At 31.8% G+C, this 17629-nt stretch overlaps 1 protein-coding gene and 1 pseudogene across 1 annotated transcript; both read left to right on the top strand.

Moving 5' to 3' along the window:
• The first annotated feature begins 4512 nt into the window (after positions 1 to 4512).
• On the top strand, positions 4513 to 6698 carry LOC137815907 (uncharacterized; annotated as a pseudogene).
• Positions 6699 to 8526: 1828 nt separating this feature from the next.
• LOC137816153 (uncharacterized) lies at positions 8527 to 9950 on the top strand. The gene is made up of 4 exons (XM_068619237.2): positions 8527 to 8646; positions 8830 to 9108; positions 9312 to 9416; positions 9498 to 9950. Exons 1-4 carry the CDS (start codon positions 8605 to 8607, stop codon positions 9948 to 9950), a joined length of 879 nt encoding a protein of 292 aa, XP_068475338.2. The 5' UTR covers positions 8527 to 8604.
• The last annotated feature ends 7679 nt before the right edge of the window (positions 9951 to 17629 follow it).

Raw genomic sequence — 17629 nt, 5'->3', positions numbered from 1 at the left:
TGTTAATTTTTTTCATTTCTTAGGTTTTTTCTTCATGTTTAGGCTACTTTTCATTCTGCAGTAGTGTATTAATCTCCCAACAACAACTCAAACTCTTGTCTTATTATTTGCATATTATTGTTATCAGCATATTATTGTTTGTATTTCTTATCTTATGTTTCTTTGATCTAGCTTGATAATGTTTCCGCTGGGTTAACTGAATGGAAAGGCCTCCTTTGAGACTATTGGACGCGTTTTAAATCATACTGTGAGTGTACTTCTAATGTTCATATTCATCAGGTGTGACATCTGTTTTCGCTCAAGACTTCGAATTTGTTGATCTAAAATTCTAACTTTGTTGTTATGCTGTATTTGGCAATTGTGAATATTTTTCTCCATGCACAGTTTATGTTCACGTTCACAAATTCTGTAATTTTATTTTTGGATCTTTACTCATGAAATGGTTTTTTATGGTTGTAGGTTGAGAAAACGTTAGAAAATAAATTTGGCGATTTTTTAGTTGCTTATTTTCCAGATCAGAGTCGGGTTTGTCCAAGGTAAAATATTATATTTTTTGGATGGAATTAGAATTAACTAATAAAATGTTGAATGACATTTTGCAGGTTCTGCTACATAAAGGTTTTCTTATTTTGTTTGGAAGCTTTAAAAATGGTGAGTTTGTCATAGGAGGATATTAGAAAATGTTACTGGATTAAGAGTAGGATACCAATCTCTTATTTGTACCAATCTCCCAACAACAACTCAAACCCTTGTCACAGATTTTGCTCCAACCAAAGAGTGGACCTCATAATAAACCACTTCACCACTCTAGCTCCCACTCCTCAGCAAATGTGAGGAGAACTTGGTCTGCATATTGCGGAACCTACTAGGATGTGTAGCAATTTAAGCTCAAGCTAAACCAAGAGAGCATGAGAGAAAAACCTTGCCTTCCAACAAGGATCCAATCTCAAAAAGACACTTTTAGGCTTAGAAAACCTTGCCTTCCAACAAGGAACCAATATGAAAAAGACACTTTTAGGCTTATATAAGCCTTGCTGCCAGTTCTTAAAAAACCGTAGGGCTATTACTCTTGATTCTGCTTAGATTACTCTAAGTCAGAACATCATTCCAGTACAGAGCAAGAAAATTATGCCACCTAGATACCACCTTATACAAGGCTTATTCCACATGCCAACAATGTGGTTCTGCTATGCCTCCTGGATGGTTTAGCTGGCAGCACATCAACCTCTGACCACACCTTTTCCACCCTTGGCAGTAAATAAGCAAAAAAAAAAACCCAACTTATACTGCAGTTAAGCATAAGGCTTGCTTAGATTACTCTAAATCAGAACATCATCCCAGTACAAAGCAAGAAATGAAAATATTTAGTCTCAATTAATTATCTCTTAGGTTGTTGATTGTTGGGATATGATTTATCTATTTCTCTTTCTCAACTTCTCTTAGTAGATATTATCTTGAGCAAATATTTTTAAAACAAACTAATATTTTTGTATGATTTTTGTATTATAATTTTGACTATACTTTTAAAATTACAGGATGTTGCTTTGAAGGTTTTAAACAGTTTAGGATTTTGTTTGTAAGAGGTAAGTCTTTCTGAAATAGATTTAAGTATACTCATATGCCCATTGCAATTTATTAGGATCTACATTATTTTCACTAATTGGTGGCATGTTGAACCTCTTTTACTAGAATACTTGGGTCTAAAATTTGCTTTATTTTTTGTTTTTTTGTGAATGGTATTAACTGAAATTACATACTATATAGACCTGTAGTTTATGATAATTGTTTGTATAATTGTTTGTTTATATCATAATGGAGAAAAGTAGATTAGGAAGTGATTGATGTCCTCCATAGAACTTATATAAGTCATTGATGTTGTCAAATAATGCAATAATTTATGAAACTCTTTCTTATTAAGAGATATCTTTATATTGGTTTAAGAGATGCTTTGTTCATAGATATCATTTTTTAACACAATTCATTGTTACATTACTTGCTAGTTCAAGGTGAAGTAACTTATAATACTCTTTTTTAATACATTAAAGGGCTAAAGGCATCTTTGTGGCAACTTCAATCTTTAGTACTGTGATGCACCATTAATTTTGTCTATTATTTATTTCAAATTCCCAAGCCTTTTGAAATTCATTTCCAAATTGTGTATAAGTAAGTTCAAAGGGGTTTTTCTTTGAAGACTAAAGGTCTAGTCTTCCACCCCTTTGTTAATTTTTTCATTTCTTAGGTTTTTTCTTCATGTTTAGGCTACTTTTCATTCTACAGTAGTGTATTAATCTCCCAACAACAACTCAAACCCTTGTCTTATTATTTGCATATTATTGTTATCAGCATATTATTGTTTGTATTTCTTCTCTTATGTTTCTTTGATCCAGCTTGATAATGTTTCCGCTGGGTTAACTGAATGGAAAGGCCTCCTTTGAGACTATTGGACGCGTTTTAAATCATACTGTGAGTGTACTTCTAATGTTCATATTCATCCGGTGTGACATCTATTTTCGCTTAAGACTTGGAATTTGTTGATCTAAAATTCTAACTTTGTTGTTATGCTGTATTTGGCAATTGTGAATATTTTTCTCCATGCACAGTTTATGTTCACGTTCACAAATTCTGTAATTTTATTTTTGGATCTTTACTCATGAAATGTTTTTTATGGTTGTAGGTTGAGAAAACGTTAGAAAATAAATTTGGCGATTTTTTATTTGCTTATTTTCCAGATCAGAGTTGGGTTTGTCCAAGGTAAAATATTATATTTTTTGGATGGAATTAGAATTAACTAATAAAATGTTGAATGACATTTTGCAGGTTCTGCTACATAAAGGTTTTCTTATTTTGTTTGGTAGCTTTAAAAATGTTGAGTTTGTCATAGGAGGATATTAGAAATTGTTACTGGATTAAGAGTAGGATACCAATCTCTTATTCGTACCAATCTCCCAACAACAACTCAAACCCTTGTCACAGATTTTGCTCCAACCAAAGAGTGGACCTCATAATAAACCACTTCACCACTCTAGCTCCCACTCCTCAGCAAATGTGAGGAGAACTTGGTCTGCATATTGCGGAACCTACTAGGATGTGTAGCAATTTAAGCTCAACCTAAACCAAAAGAGCATGAGAGAAAAACCTTGCCTTCCAACAAGGAACCAATCTCAAAAAGACACTTTTAGGCTTAGAAAAACCTTGCCTTCCAACAAGGAACCAATATGAAAAAGACACTTTTAGGCTTATATAAGCCTTGCTGCCAGTTCTGAAAAAAGCGTAGGCTTATTGCTCCTGATTCTGCTTAGATTACTCTAAGTCAGAACATCATTCCAGTACAGAGCAAGAAAATTATGCCACCTAGATACCACCTTATACAAGGCTTATTCCTCATGCCTCCAATGTGGTTCTGCTATGCCTCCTAGATGGTTTAGCTGGCAGCACATCAACCTTTGACCACACCTTTTCCACCCTTGGCAGTAAATAAGCAAAAAAAAAAACCCAACTTATACTGCAGTTAAGCATAAGGCTTGCTTAGATTACATTATTTTCACTAATTGGTGGCACGTTGAACCTCTTTTACTAGAATAAGTGGGTCTATAATTTGCTTTATTTTTTGTTTTTTTGTGAATGGTATTAACTGAAATTACATAGTATATAGACCTGTAGTTTATGATAATTGTTTGTATAATTGTTTGTTTATATCATAATGGAGAAAAGTAGATTAGGAAGTCATTGATGTCCTGCATAGAACTTATATAAGTAATTGATGTTGTCATATAATGCAATAATTTATGAAACTCTTTCTTATTAAGAGATATCTTTATATTGGTTTAAGAGATGCTTTGTTCATAGATATCATTTTTTAACACAATTCATTGTTACACATTACTTGCTAGTTCAGGGTGAAGTAACTTATTATACTCTTTTTTAATACATTAAAGGGCTAAAGGCATCTTTGTGGCAACTTCAATCTTTAGTCTTTAGTTGTCGTTGGTTCAGAACATGGAATGGTTTCATGTAAATCGTAGTTGGATGTACGATAGATGCTATATTGGCAGAGGGGGTTTAAAAGAAAGTTTTGTGAATGGGGTTGAAGAGTTTGTCATTAAAGCTTGTCAACAACAGTCTTATTTGAATGAAAGGGAGCTTAGATGTCCATGCGATAAATGTCAATGTACAAAGATTTTTCCAATTGAAATGGTCAAGCTTCACCTCTATAAAAACGGTTTCATGTATGATTATCATGTTTGGATTCATCATGGTGAACAAGTGCCACATGTTAATGACAATGACGATCACGTTCGTGTTTCAAGTAGTGATGTACATGTGGATGAAAGTGAACAATTTGTAGCAATGCAAGACATGGTGCACGATGCTCTTGGGCAACATGACACATTTGAACCATCTAATTTTAATAACAGAGAGGAGCCTCCCAATGAAGAAGCTCAGAGATTTTATGATCTGTTGTTAGAGGCTAATGAGCCATTGTTTGTAGGTGCTGTAGATTCTAAATTATCAATGTGTATGAAATTGTTAGCTTGCAAGTCTAATTGGAATGTTCCTAACCAATGCTTAGATTTTATCACAACAATGTTGTCGGATGCTACACCAATAAAAGAGGGTTTGCCAAAAAGTTATTATGATGCTAAGAGGTTAGTGTCAATGTTGGGGTTGAAGGCTAAGAGGATAAATTGTTGTGTAAAAGGTTGTATGCTTTTTTATGACAATGAATATGGGAAAAATGATGGACGACTACTACAGTGTAAATTTTGTCATCATGCACGATATCATGACCCAAGAGTTGGAACAAGTAAAAGAAAACCAATTCGTCTGAAAAGAATGTTCTATTTTCCTATAATTCCAAGATTACAAAGATTGTTTGCATCTATGCAAACTTCAGGACAAATGACATGGCACTATGATAATAGAAGACCTTCGGGTGTGCTACGACATCCCTCAGATGGTGAAGCTTGGAAACATTTTGATCAATTACATCCTGAATTTGCCGCTGAGCCACGTAATGTACGACTTGGTTTATGCTCTGATGGATTTAATCCATATATTCAAGCATCAGCAAAACCTTACTCTTGTTGGCCAGTAATTGTCACCCCATATAATCTTCCTCCTGAAATGTGCATGTCTAGACCCTATATGTTTTTGAGTTGTCTCATTCCCAGTCCACATAATCCGAAGGCTCGTATCGATGTTTATTTGCAACCACTTATCGATGATCTTAAAAAGTTGTGGAGTGGTGTTGAAACATACGATATTTCAAGGAAGCAAAACTTTATGATGCGAGCAAGTCTAATGTGGACAATTAATGACTTCCCTGCATATGGCATGTTGTCTGGTTGGGGGACTCAAGGTAAATTGGCTTGCCCGTATTGCATGGAGCACACAAAGGCCTTTAGATTAGAACATGGACAAAAAAATAGTTGGTTTGACTCACACCGTAGGTTCTTGCCTAATGATCATACATTTAGGAGGAATAAAAAGGCTTTCAAAAAGGACAAAGTTGAAATGGGTGGACCACCACCTATGTTGACATCTGAAGAGGTTTGGAATATAGTTAGGAATCTACCAACAGTCATAGATGAGCCTCACAGGTCAAAATTACCAAGTTATGGAGAGTGGCATAATTGGACAAAAAGAAGTATCTTTTGGGATCTTCCATATTGGAAAGATAATTTATTGAGGCACAATCTTGATGTTATGCATATAGAGAAAAATTTCTTTGACAATATATTTAACACCGTCATGGATGTAAAAGGTAAAACAAAGGACAATGATAAGGCAAGAAAAGACCTAACATTGCATTGTAGGAGACCTGAATTTGGAGTTAAAGTTGCAAGCTAATGGGAAGATTCTAAAACCAAAAGCAAATTACACTTTAACTACAGGGGAATCAAAGTTAGTTTATCAATGGATAAAAGAACTTCGTATGCCTGATGGTTATTCTTCAAATTTGGCAAGATGTGTGGATGTAGACAAGGGGAAGATGCTTGGGATGAAAAGTCATGATTGTCATATATTCATGGAGTGTTTACTTCCTATTGCATTTCATTCATTACCAGTGCATGTTTTGAATCCACTTATCGAAGTTAGCCATTTCTTCAAAGATTTGTGCTCGGCAACAATAAAGGATCATGACTTGGTTAGAATGGAAGAAAATATTTCAATCATTCTTTGCAAGTTGGAGAGAGTGTTCCCCCCTGCATTCTTTGATTCAATGGAACACCTTCCAATTCATCTTGCAAATGAAGCAAGACTTGGTGGACCAGTTCAATATAGATGGATGTATCCATTTGAAAGGTATGCAAAATATTATTGTTATTATGTCAAAATAATTCATTTATTTGTCTAAATCCATCTCCAATTTACTTAATTATAGGTTTATGGGTGATTCTAAACGCTCAGTGAAAAATAAGGCTCAAGTTGAAGGATCAATTTCTGCATCTTACTTGCACCGAGAAACAATTCACTTTTGTTCCCACTATTTCAAGAACTTCATGTTGTCACCACGAAATCGTAGAAATGAAATACCTCGTGGAATTGAAAGTTTTCCATCAATGTTATCCATCTTTAACCAGCCTGGTCGTTCTTCAGGAAAAAAGTTAATCCATTGGTTCAACCATAAAGAATGGAACTCTGTCCATGTTCATGTTTTGATCAATTGCAACGAAGTAAAACCATACCTCGAGTGAGTATATCAAATAATTGACTTCAATTTTTGAAAAAATTGATCCTCTAAATAAACCATTCTTGATTGTTTTAATATGTTTCACAGTTCATTCTTGCAATCTAAACAAATAAGCTCATCAAATGCATCAAATGATATACATGCACATTTCCCTGAATGGTTTACGGGTCAGGTATGATCAACTCAATGTGATTAAGTTATGTCTTATTTAACCTAAAAAAATATAGATAAGTCAGTATCTCTTGCCTTTGTAGGTTACAAGTGAGCCTTTAAATGTAAGAAACATACACTTAAGGGAATTATCATATGGCCCTTTCACATGTGCTAATGAATGGCACACTTACTTCGTCAATGGGTACAAATTTCACACTCATGCATGGAGCAAGGGGAAAAAAACAATAAATAGTGGTGTTTATGTAAAGGGGCTCACGGAAGGAGGCCATGATGATTTCTATGGACTCATTGAACACATATATGAGCTAGAGTACAATTCTTCGAGCTCCCCGAAGAAAGTGGTGGTATTTTATTGTCAGTGGTTTGATCCATCACATAGAGGTACAATAGTGGATCCTAAATATGGAATTGTGGACATTCACATCGAGAAAAGGTATTTACCCTTTGATCCATTTATCCTTGCACATAATGTAAGACAAGTATATTATGTCCCCTATCCGACATCAAGAAAGGACAAAAAAAGTTGGTGTGTTGCAATTAAAACAAAGCCTAGAGGTCGCATTGCATCTCTTGATATGGAAGATGATGTTCCTTACCAAATAGATGAAATGTCTCATGTAAATGAAGTAATTGAAGTTGAAGGTATTTCAGGATTCCAACATTCGCAGGTTCATGTTGAAGAAATGGACGAAGATAATGAATTTCAAGATTTTCAAGAAGAGGATAATGAAGAGGAGTTTGAAGATAGTGAAAATGGGGACACTGAAGATGATTATACTGGAGAGGATAGTGAAGATGGGCAACTTGAACAAAATGATTCAGAAGAAGACAATGAAGAACATGAATTTGATGATGATTGAATTATGTGCTATGAATACATTATGGGATTGTTACTGTTGCTATTTTCTTGTTTATGTAATAACATAATGATTCTTCTGTGAAAGAAACTTTTATTATGTTGTGTGTTTTTAATTGCAGTATGTTCCTTTCATTTATAATTGATAATATAATTTTTTGGTTATAGATGTCTTCAGGAGGATGTGACCAACCAAAACCTTACTTATCTGGTCAAAATAAGGGGAAAAGAGTAATGAAGCGTAAAAGGCCACGATATGTGCTTAAAGTAAATATTCCACCCCCACCAAATGCACCTATTACACATGAACCTTCCCCATCCCCAACTCCTGCACATACATCTTCTCCTACCCCAGGTCTCACGCCTATCTCTACAGCTGCATCTTTTCCATGTCCTAGGACTGCAGACATACCTTTTCAATCAAGAAGAGACATTTCTCCCACCACATCTTCCCCAACCCCAGTTGTGGCATCAGCGCCTTCTCCATCAGGTACAGGACCCTCAACATCATCAGTACCATCACCATTGCCAAGGGTTACACCATTATCAACACCTTCACCGCTATCAGTGCCTTCTAGAATCAATGATTGTGCTATTGGGGAAGGTGCGCGGATTTACCGTGATAGAGGTGATGCAGAATCAAACAATGAGGATGACACTCTCTCAGTTGGTCATGCTCTTCCTATGATTTCACCTTATGGTAATGGGTAAGTAAAGACCATAAATAAAATCTTTCACATTATTTCTTTTATCAATTTATTATCTAATAATTTCTTTATTACTTGTTTTTTTAAGGTTTCATCCATGTAGGGTTGCATCACAGGCAATCACATTCATCATTAAACAACAATATTTTCAGCCATGGCTTACATGGGGTTCAATGACTGATGAAGACAGAGAAATCTTCTTCAAACGTTTTAAAGTATTTCTTCTTATATTTAATATTAACAATACTTGTTATATTATACATGTTGCATTTAATTAAAATGTCAATTTCTTTTGGTATTTGGCATCTTCCATAATTGAATTCTCAGTTATTATTTATTTAAAGTGTTGTATTAAAAAATTCTTCACTTTTTTAACTATAAATTTTGTGTTTACATAGAAAAAAGTCTGTTGGAAACCTGAACATGAGGAAAGGATTAAAAAAAACTTCCACTCAAAAGCCGCACATAGGTTATCTGAAATGTTCATGGAAGCTAGAAAAAATGGGAAAAAGCCTATTTGGATGTTTGACGATGTCTGGACTTCTTTGCTATCTCAGTGGAATTCACCTGACTTTCGTTCCAAGTGTAGTCAAAACCAAAAAAACCGAACATCTGACACAGGTGGTTCTTTACACACAGGTGGCTCCATTAGTACACATGAGCATGCCATTCGCATGGTATGTATTCACGAAACATATAAGTTACATTGGACTTTGTTTGTAATTGGTTTTGAATTATGTTTTATGATTACATATTATTCTATTATACAATGTTTGAAGGTTAGATATTTGATAATACTACATTGGATTATATCAAGTTTAAGAAGTTGGATGGTATTGTTTTGCATAAAAATAATATTATTTATGTTTGTTGTTTATAGGCAAAACAGTTGGGTCGTCCTGCATATATTGATGAGGTATTTATGCAGACTCATATACGAAAAAGTAGTGGTGAATTTGTTGATGAAAGATCGAGACGTACACACGTGAGTTACATTTTGTTGTTATTTTTCTTTATTTTAGTTATATATTGTACATATGACATTATTTTTGTGTATCAATAATAGGAAGAATTTCAGAGTAGACTTTCCCAAGTTAGATCAGAGGTTGCATCTGGATCATCCCCCATAGATTCTGCAGAGGAAGACAGAATTAGACTTGAAAGTTGGCTTCTTGCAGCAGGTGGCAAGAAGAAAGGTCGAATCTACGGGGTTGGAGACTTGGCTCATAACTTTAAACGTGGTAATACTCTCACCTATAATCAACCTTCAAGTTCCTCTGAGGATTCACCAAGCGTTTTGTTGCTAAAGGAAGAAGTTCGAAATTATAAGGAACACAATGATAAACTCACCGAGCATGTGAAATCATTGGTTAGTATCATTCTTCCTTTCCTTCCTTCCGAAGCACGAAGTTCTGTTGCTCAACAATCTCAACAAGTATTGTCGCCACAAGAACCGCCAAGGCAAAAGGAACCACCTACGCAACAACAAGATGACGATAATCATTATGCAGATTATTAGGATTATGTTTGTAGTTTTTTTGAACAACAAATTACATTACAAGTTCACTTGACTTTTGAATTAGGATCTTTAGTTATGTTTCAAGTTTGTTTTGATTTTTAGATGTTTCAAGTGGACTTGACTTTATATTATGTTATCTTTTATATGATGAGACTTTAATTATGTTATATTTGAATTTGAAATTAAATGTGTGTTGGATATGTTAAATTATATAGGTTTTAAAAAAGGCATTCATTTAAATGTATGAATAGACATTTTGATGGATTCATGATTACATACGGAATTACCTACGGATTGATGTTCGTGGGTATTACCCACGGACGGAGGTTCGTGGGTATTACCCACGGACGGAGGTTCGTGGGTATTACCCACGGACGGAGGTTCGTGGGTATTACCCACGGACGGAGGTTCGTGGATATTACCCACGGACTGATGTTCGTGGGTATTCCTTACGGACTGATGTTCGTGGGTATTACCCACGGACTGATGTTCGTGGGTATTACCCACGGACTGATGTTACCTACGGGTTCATATTTCGTAGGTAAATTACCGACGCCAACATTACATACGAATTTTTTTCCGTGGGAAATCCGTAGGTAATGTTGATTTACCTACGGATTTCTGCTGTTACATACGGATTTTGTCTGTAGGTAAATCGGTTTTTTTTTGTAGTGAATTAAATCTGAAACTTTGAAATCATTTATATTGATCAAAATTTAATTGATTATATAACTAATCATAATCAATTAAATACTTCTGATAATTGATTATTATATGAGATAATTGATTTAAATATTTTGTCAAACATAACATTCTTTAAAGGTTTGTGTGTTTTCTTGTGCTTATTAGCAATGATGTTACCTGCTTAAATGCACAAACACATACAATCACTCATCAAAATGTATAAGTTACGTATCCTAACACTATCTAATTTGGCTCTTCATCCGTCTTGAGTGTTACCTTTGGTGTAGCCTTAAGTTATCATCCCTTAATTTCTTCAGAACAAATTGTGGTTGTGGGGGAGGGATGATGAACAAAAAAAGTCAAGAAAATGAGGATATTTAGAGACGAGAATATGATAGTTAAACCCTCACCCGTCTCACTCTATTGTCATCCCTAATTTCATGTGATGACATTTTCAAGGTAGAAGTTATATTGAGAGTTATAAACTTGTTTTTTTAAAACACTTTCATTGAAAATGTTTATATGACATGAAGGTTATAAATTTAAATGTTATAAAACAAAAATAAAGTAATTTTCAATCTTAATAAAAAAAATTAATTATATTAATCTTTTCATTAATTATAATATTAGTTTTCATTTAATCGTAGTGGTATTAAAATAATATTTAAATATACACTTAAAAAAATCATTAAATATCAACTAATTTAGAGAAAAAATTATTAATCTTTATATTGACTAAATTAGATATTAATTTATAAACTAAAAATTATTAGTATCTAAAATAGTTTTTATTATTAATAAAAATTTATAAAATAGTTTATATTATTGATAAAAATTTATAAAATGATTTTTAAATTGGTATCTAACATTAGTTATTAGCTACTTTAGATTTTAAATTAATATTTAATTAAATTAATGATTAATTTAGAATCTAAAATAGTTATTAATTAGAATCTTAGTAGATAATGTTAAATATCAATTTAAAATTATTTTATAATTTTTTTATTAATAATAAAAAATATTTTAGATAGTAATATTTTTTTTAGTTTATAATATAGAAGCTAACTTAGTAAATACAATAATTAATTATTTTTATCTTTAAATTAGTTTATATTTAATATTTTTTAGTGATAATAATTAAATTAATTTTTAAAGTTTTAAAATTGAAGTGTAAATAAAAATTATTAAAGCGTGAGATTTATCAAAATTTATATTTTATAATAAAAATGCAAAAATATTCTTAAAAAAAAGTAATATAATGGGATACACATAAATTAAAATAAAACTATATAGTATGACCCCATTAGAGACACATAAGGTCAACATCATTATGGTTTCATGATATTCAATGATATACAATAGAGGTCAAGTGCATTACGTTTTATGTGTTCCATTCTTTCTTTATATTTAAATATCACCATGCCAAGTATAGTCCAAAAAAATGTGAATTATACAAAAGTTACATGTTTGTATTTTTTTTTTTAATATAACATGTATTCTATTATAGGTTATTGAGTTTAGACTAAATTTTGTTATGAGTATTTAAGAGTGCACCCAACTTGAAATTCCTCGTTAAATAAAAATAAGACGAGACATATTAATTAGATATTTTATACTTAAATATGGTGGGAACAATTCTTGGCGTTGGTCATCTTACATTAGTTTATCCACCACTTTAAACTCTAAAAACAACTACAACAATCTTGCATTAGTTGATCATCGTGTCAGTGTTATATTAAATATCTATTAAGGTAATATTATATAAATATTTATTTTCTAATTTTATGAATTGATTTTAAGTTTTAAATTATTTTAAGCTGAAGTAATTTTATTTAATATTTCACTAAAAATTTATTATATAAAAACTAATTTTAGAGATAAAAAAAACAATTAGTTATTATATTGATTAAATCACATAATTTTATAGATTAAAAAATATTAATATTTAAAATAATTTCTATTATTAATAAAAAAATTATAAAATTAAAGAATTTTAATCGCCTCAAACCATTAACATTAATAGTATAAGTATAATAACATTAATAGTATAAGTATAATAGAATAAAATGGATTAATTTCTATTTTACTATCATCATTAAAAAGTATTTCTTAGTGGAGAGTTTTGAGTGGAAGATGGTGATTTTAGCTTATCTTTAATACAAAAGAAACAAAACCGAGGATCACGGAGCCAATTAAGTTGTTTGAACTTTGAGGTAAGTAAGTAATTAGCTAGAAATTTGAATGATTTATGAAATTATAGGAAAAATATATATCTCGAGTTGTTTGGAGTTAACTTGAAGCAACCAAATTGCACATACCTCTTGGGCAATAATGGGAGGACACAAGTTGCAAGCAATGAAAATGTGAAGATACTTGGTATGGCATGTGAATATGTGTGCTCCATGCACCAATATAAGAATTATACAAAGAAGGGATAAACCTACCTCGTATGGGTCCCAAACATATGTTGATTCTTCATTTCATGATCAGAAGAAAGGGATCCTAATTCATTTGTTACACACAGTCTAGGTCACCTTTCCCTTCAAAATTCCAAACAAAGTCTTCACTAACAACAATTGCATTGCTATATTTTATTTTCATGACATTTCTTTAGATAAATTTAATCCAAAATGTTTATGTAAGAAAATCATAAGAAAGACAATTTAAATATTAAAACCATATTATTTATAAATTAATGTGTAAATATTTATGAGTAAATTTATTAAACGAGTTATTGTTGGTTATTAATTCTGATTTTATTATTATTAATTCTGATTTTATTACCCTTAAACTATTTTACCGTTATATTGCATTAATGGTTAGTTTACAGACAGATTAGTATTCCTATTTTATAGCTTCCAGTAATTGTAATTTTATTATATATATGATTGGGTAAATCAAAATTAATAAGATCAGTTTTGCAATTTTGTGCAATTACGTTCAATCAGTGGCTATGACCTTTTTTCTTCTCTTATTTCCTTCAATTACTTCCTACAAGTGGTATCAGAGCAGCGGATGAATGACAATAAGATTGAAAAACCAATTGAACAGGCTTTACAAGCACAAGCCTCAATTGGTAGCTCCTATCATAAACATAGTAGCTATTTCAACAAAGGTCGTGGTGGCCAGAATCATGGAAACTCTTGGCGCGGAGGACGAGGAGGCATGTATAATAAATCAAATGTGGAGTGTTATAATTGCCATAAACGCGGCCATTATGCAAATGAGTGCAGATTAAAAAGTGATAATCATGCTGCCAATTGTGCTCAAGAAGATAGAAATCACGAACAAGAGGAAGATGGAGTCACTCTTGAAGCACCTGCAGTTCAACCTGTAGCACCTGCAGTTCAACCTGTAGCACCTGCAGTTCAACCTGAACCTGTAATTCAACCTGAAGTTGCAGCTCCAATTGCAACTATGATGGAGCAACCAAGAAGGCAGCAGCGACAACCTGTACACCTTCAAGATTGCGAAGTAAATCTTGATGATGAAGTTGATGACAATGGAGATTTAGTTCACTTTGCTTTTCTTGCAGATTTAGAACCCGTGAGACTTGCAGATGTCATCCAACACCCCAAATGGAAATAGGCTATGAATGAAGAATTGATGGCGATTGAAAAAAAAAAATACATGGCAGCTCACTGATCTTCCAAAAGGACACAAAGCAATTGATGTGAAGTGGGTATACAAGATTAAAGTGAAAGTAAATGGTGAGATTGATAGATACAAGGCAAGGTTGGTGGCAAAGGGATTCGAACAAAGAGAAGGCTATGATTACGGAGAAATATTTTTTCCTATAGCTCGAATGGAAACGGTGAGATTAATCATTGCTTTAGCTGCACAAAGGCAATGGAAAATTCACCAAATGGATGTCAAGTCTGCGTTTCTAAATGGCCCACTTGATGAAGAGGTTTATGTAAAGAAGCCGTCGGGTTTCATACAATCTGGCAAAGAGGAGAAGGTGTACCGACTAACTAAGACTTTATATGGTCTTAAACAGGCACCAAGAGCTTGGAACAACAGGATTGATTCATTTCTTCATGCCATTGGATTCAAAAAATGTGCATCAGATCATGGTCTTTATGTAAAGACTAATGATTATGTAGATTTGCTAATTTTATGTCTTTATGTTGATGATGTGATTTTTACAGGAAGTAATCTCAAAATGATTGGTGATTTCAAGCATATCATGATGAAGGAATTTAAGATGACTGATCTCGGTCTTATGTCCTACTTTTTGGGCATTGAAGTCATCCAAGGAGATGATGGAATCTTCATTCATCAGAGGAAATTTGCCGATGAGTTTTTAAAGAAGTTTAAGATGGAGGATTCAAACCCAGTTAAAACTCCAATTGAAACTGGAATTAAGCTCACGAAGGAAGGTGATGGGCGAACTGTAGATGCAACATACTTTAAGCAGATTGTTGGGAGCCTTATATATCTCACGTGTACTAGACCAGATATATGTTATGTTGTGGGATTGGTCAGTCGATACATGGAGTTACCTCGACAAGTCCATTTACAAGCTGTAAAGAGAATTATGCGCTACATCAAAGGTACTACAACTTTTGGTCTATTTTACTCTTCATCTAAGAAGATTGAGATCGTCGGATACTCAGACAGTGATTGGGGTGGAGATTCAGACGAGAGGAAGAGCACTAGTGGTAATTGTTTTATGATCGGAAAGACGGTTTGCTTGTGGTCATCAGCCGCAGCAGCAAATGCTTGTCAATTAGTTTGGCTTAGCAATATCATGACTCAAATTGGTTTTAATCTAGATGTTCCAATTAAGATTTATGTTGACAATGTCTCTGCAATTAATCTTGCAAAGAATCCAGTTTTTCATCAAAGAAGTAAACACATCGATATTCGATATCACTTCCTGCGAGACCAAGTTGGAAAGAACATTATCAAATTGGAATACAGCAAATCAAAATATCAGATTGCTGATATTTTCACTAAGCCATTGAAGATCGATGCTTTCGTCAAGTTAAGAGATATGTGATATGCTGGGCATGAGAGTGATTCCAAATCAGAATTAAGGGAGGATGTTGGTTATTAATTCAGATTTTATTATTATTAATTCTGATTTTATTACCCTTAAAGTATTTTACCGTTATATTGCATTAATAGTTAGTTTACAGGCCTGTTAGTATTCTTATTTTATAGCTTCCGGTAATTGTAATTTTATTATATATATGATTGAGTAAATCAAAATTAATAAGATCAGTTTTGCAATTTTGTGCAATTACGTTCAATCAATTGCTATAACCTTTTGCATTCTCTTATTTTTTTCCTTCAATTAGTTCCTACAGTTATAAATAACCTTAAATATAACTTTTAATATTTTTATTATGAAACTTAATAATTTTACCATATATTATCATGGCTAAAAGAAATTAATTTTTTCACAAAAAAAAATTGTCACATAACAATGACAATTTTGTTACAAAATTATTAATGACATAATTTGTGATGGAACATAATCTCATTCCAAATTAGACGTCACAAAATATTTGTTATGAAATACTTCGTTGTTGTGCCATGGATAGTCATAGGAGATCTCATATTGAACAAAAAAAAAATATTTTTATTGCAAATTGAGATAAAACAATCTTTCACAAAATCACAAAATTCCTAAGCCAATATATAAGCAATAAGTGCTACACATATGTCTTAAATGAAAATTGTCGCAATTACTACCATAGTTTTTTTTATGAAAAATTACAAAAAATCTTAAAAAATAAAATAATTGAAACTAAATTTGGATTCACGAGTCAATTACACAAACGAAATGTATCAGCACTTTACAACGTTTGACCTAAAGATAGTTAACTTTAATTAAATGTATAAAAATAATATAAATTTTTAAATTATTTGTTTTATCCCTTAAGACGTATAAAACTAAACTATTTGTTAATTAATTAATTTTTAAAAACCAAAAATATTTATTTAGGTCCAACAAAATTGACTTAAAACCTACATATTCACAATGAAAAATTCGAAAATCATAAAAGTTAGTATTTTTCTAGTTTTGACATTTAGTATTTTTAAGTTGTTTAATAAATTTTATGTTTTCTATAATTCAAATTATTTAAAGTATAAGATAGTACAAGAGATTTGATATCCTACAAATCATACAATAAGAGAAGATAAACTATATAGATTGTTGCGTTAATTTTAATTAAAAAAAGAATATTTAAATTATATAAGGTTTATAGTATATGGACTATACTTTTTAAATAATTAAATATTTTGTCTAATATGATATGCGTGATCATACATATTTTTTTTTAAAGTGATTTTAACAGTAAAATAAAAATATTAGATGATATGCATGTGATCATTTATTCATTTACACAATACATCTTTTTAATTTATTATATTTAAATTATTTCTAAATAGTAAATATATACTTAAATAAAAATTTATAAATTTTATTTATTAAGATTATTTTTAAATAATAAGATGATACATGCATTTAAAATTATGTTTAATTATCTTTTTTATCTCTATTTTTAAGAGTTAAAAAGTTTAATTTTTAAAATATTTAATATAATTCTATATGGCTCCATTTATCAAATTGTCTTCAACAATATATAGTTAAAAATATATTTGCTTCCAAATTAAGGAATCTTTATATAATGAATATGTGGGAAAGTTTTTCCTAACCAAGATCATATATGTGCCAAAACAGTATATTTAAAAATAAGAAGAGTTTGAAGTGAAAGCAGTGAGAGTTTTGATAAAGAAGGTGCTTGAGAATTTGATTCCAGACAAGAAATGTAGCACAAATGCTATTGAATATAATAGGAAGCACATACACATGGAAACATGGGTTCCATTTGCATATGGTGAGGTGAAACAATGAAGAACCAGTGTTGGCAACAAGAATGAAATAAGTTTAAACTGTTTTCCATAATTTGGTTTAGAATTGGTGGTGACAAAGAGTTCCAACATGCAGTCACATCTGAAATTAATATGAGCAGGATTCA

This window comes from Phaseolus vulgaris, chromosome 1 (assembly GCF_051622355.1).
Source record: "Phaseolus vulgaris cultivar YP4 chromosome 1, ASM5162235v1, whole genome shotgun sequence".
In the NCBI taxonomy this organism is placed as follows: Eukaryota; Viridiplantae; Streptophyta; class Magnoliopsida; order Fabales; family Fabaceae; genus Phaseolus; species Phaseolus vulgaris.
The sequence above is the reverse complement of the archived record's forward strand: the minus strand, read 5'-3'. Positions and strand labels throughout refer to the sequence as shown.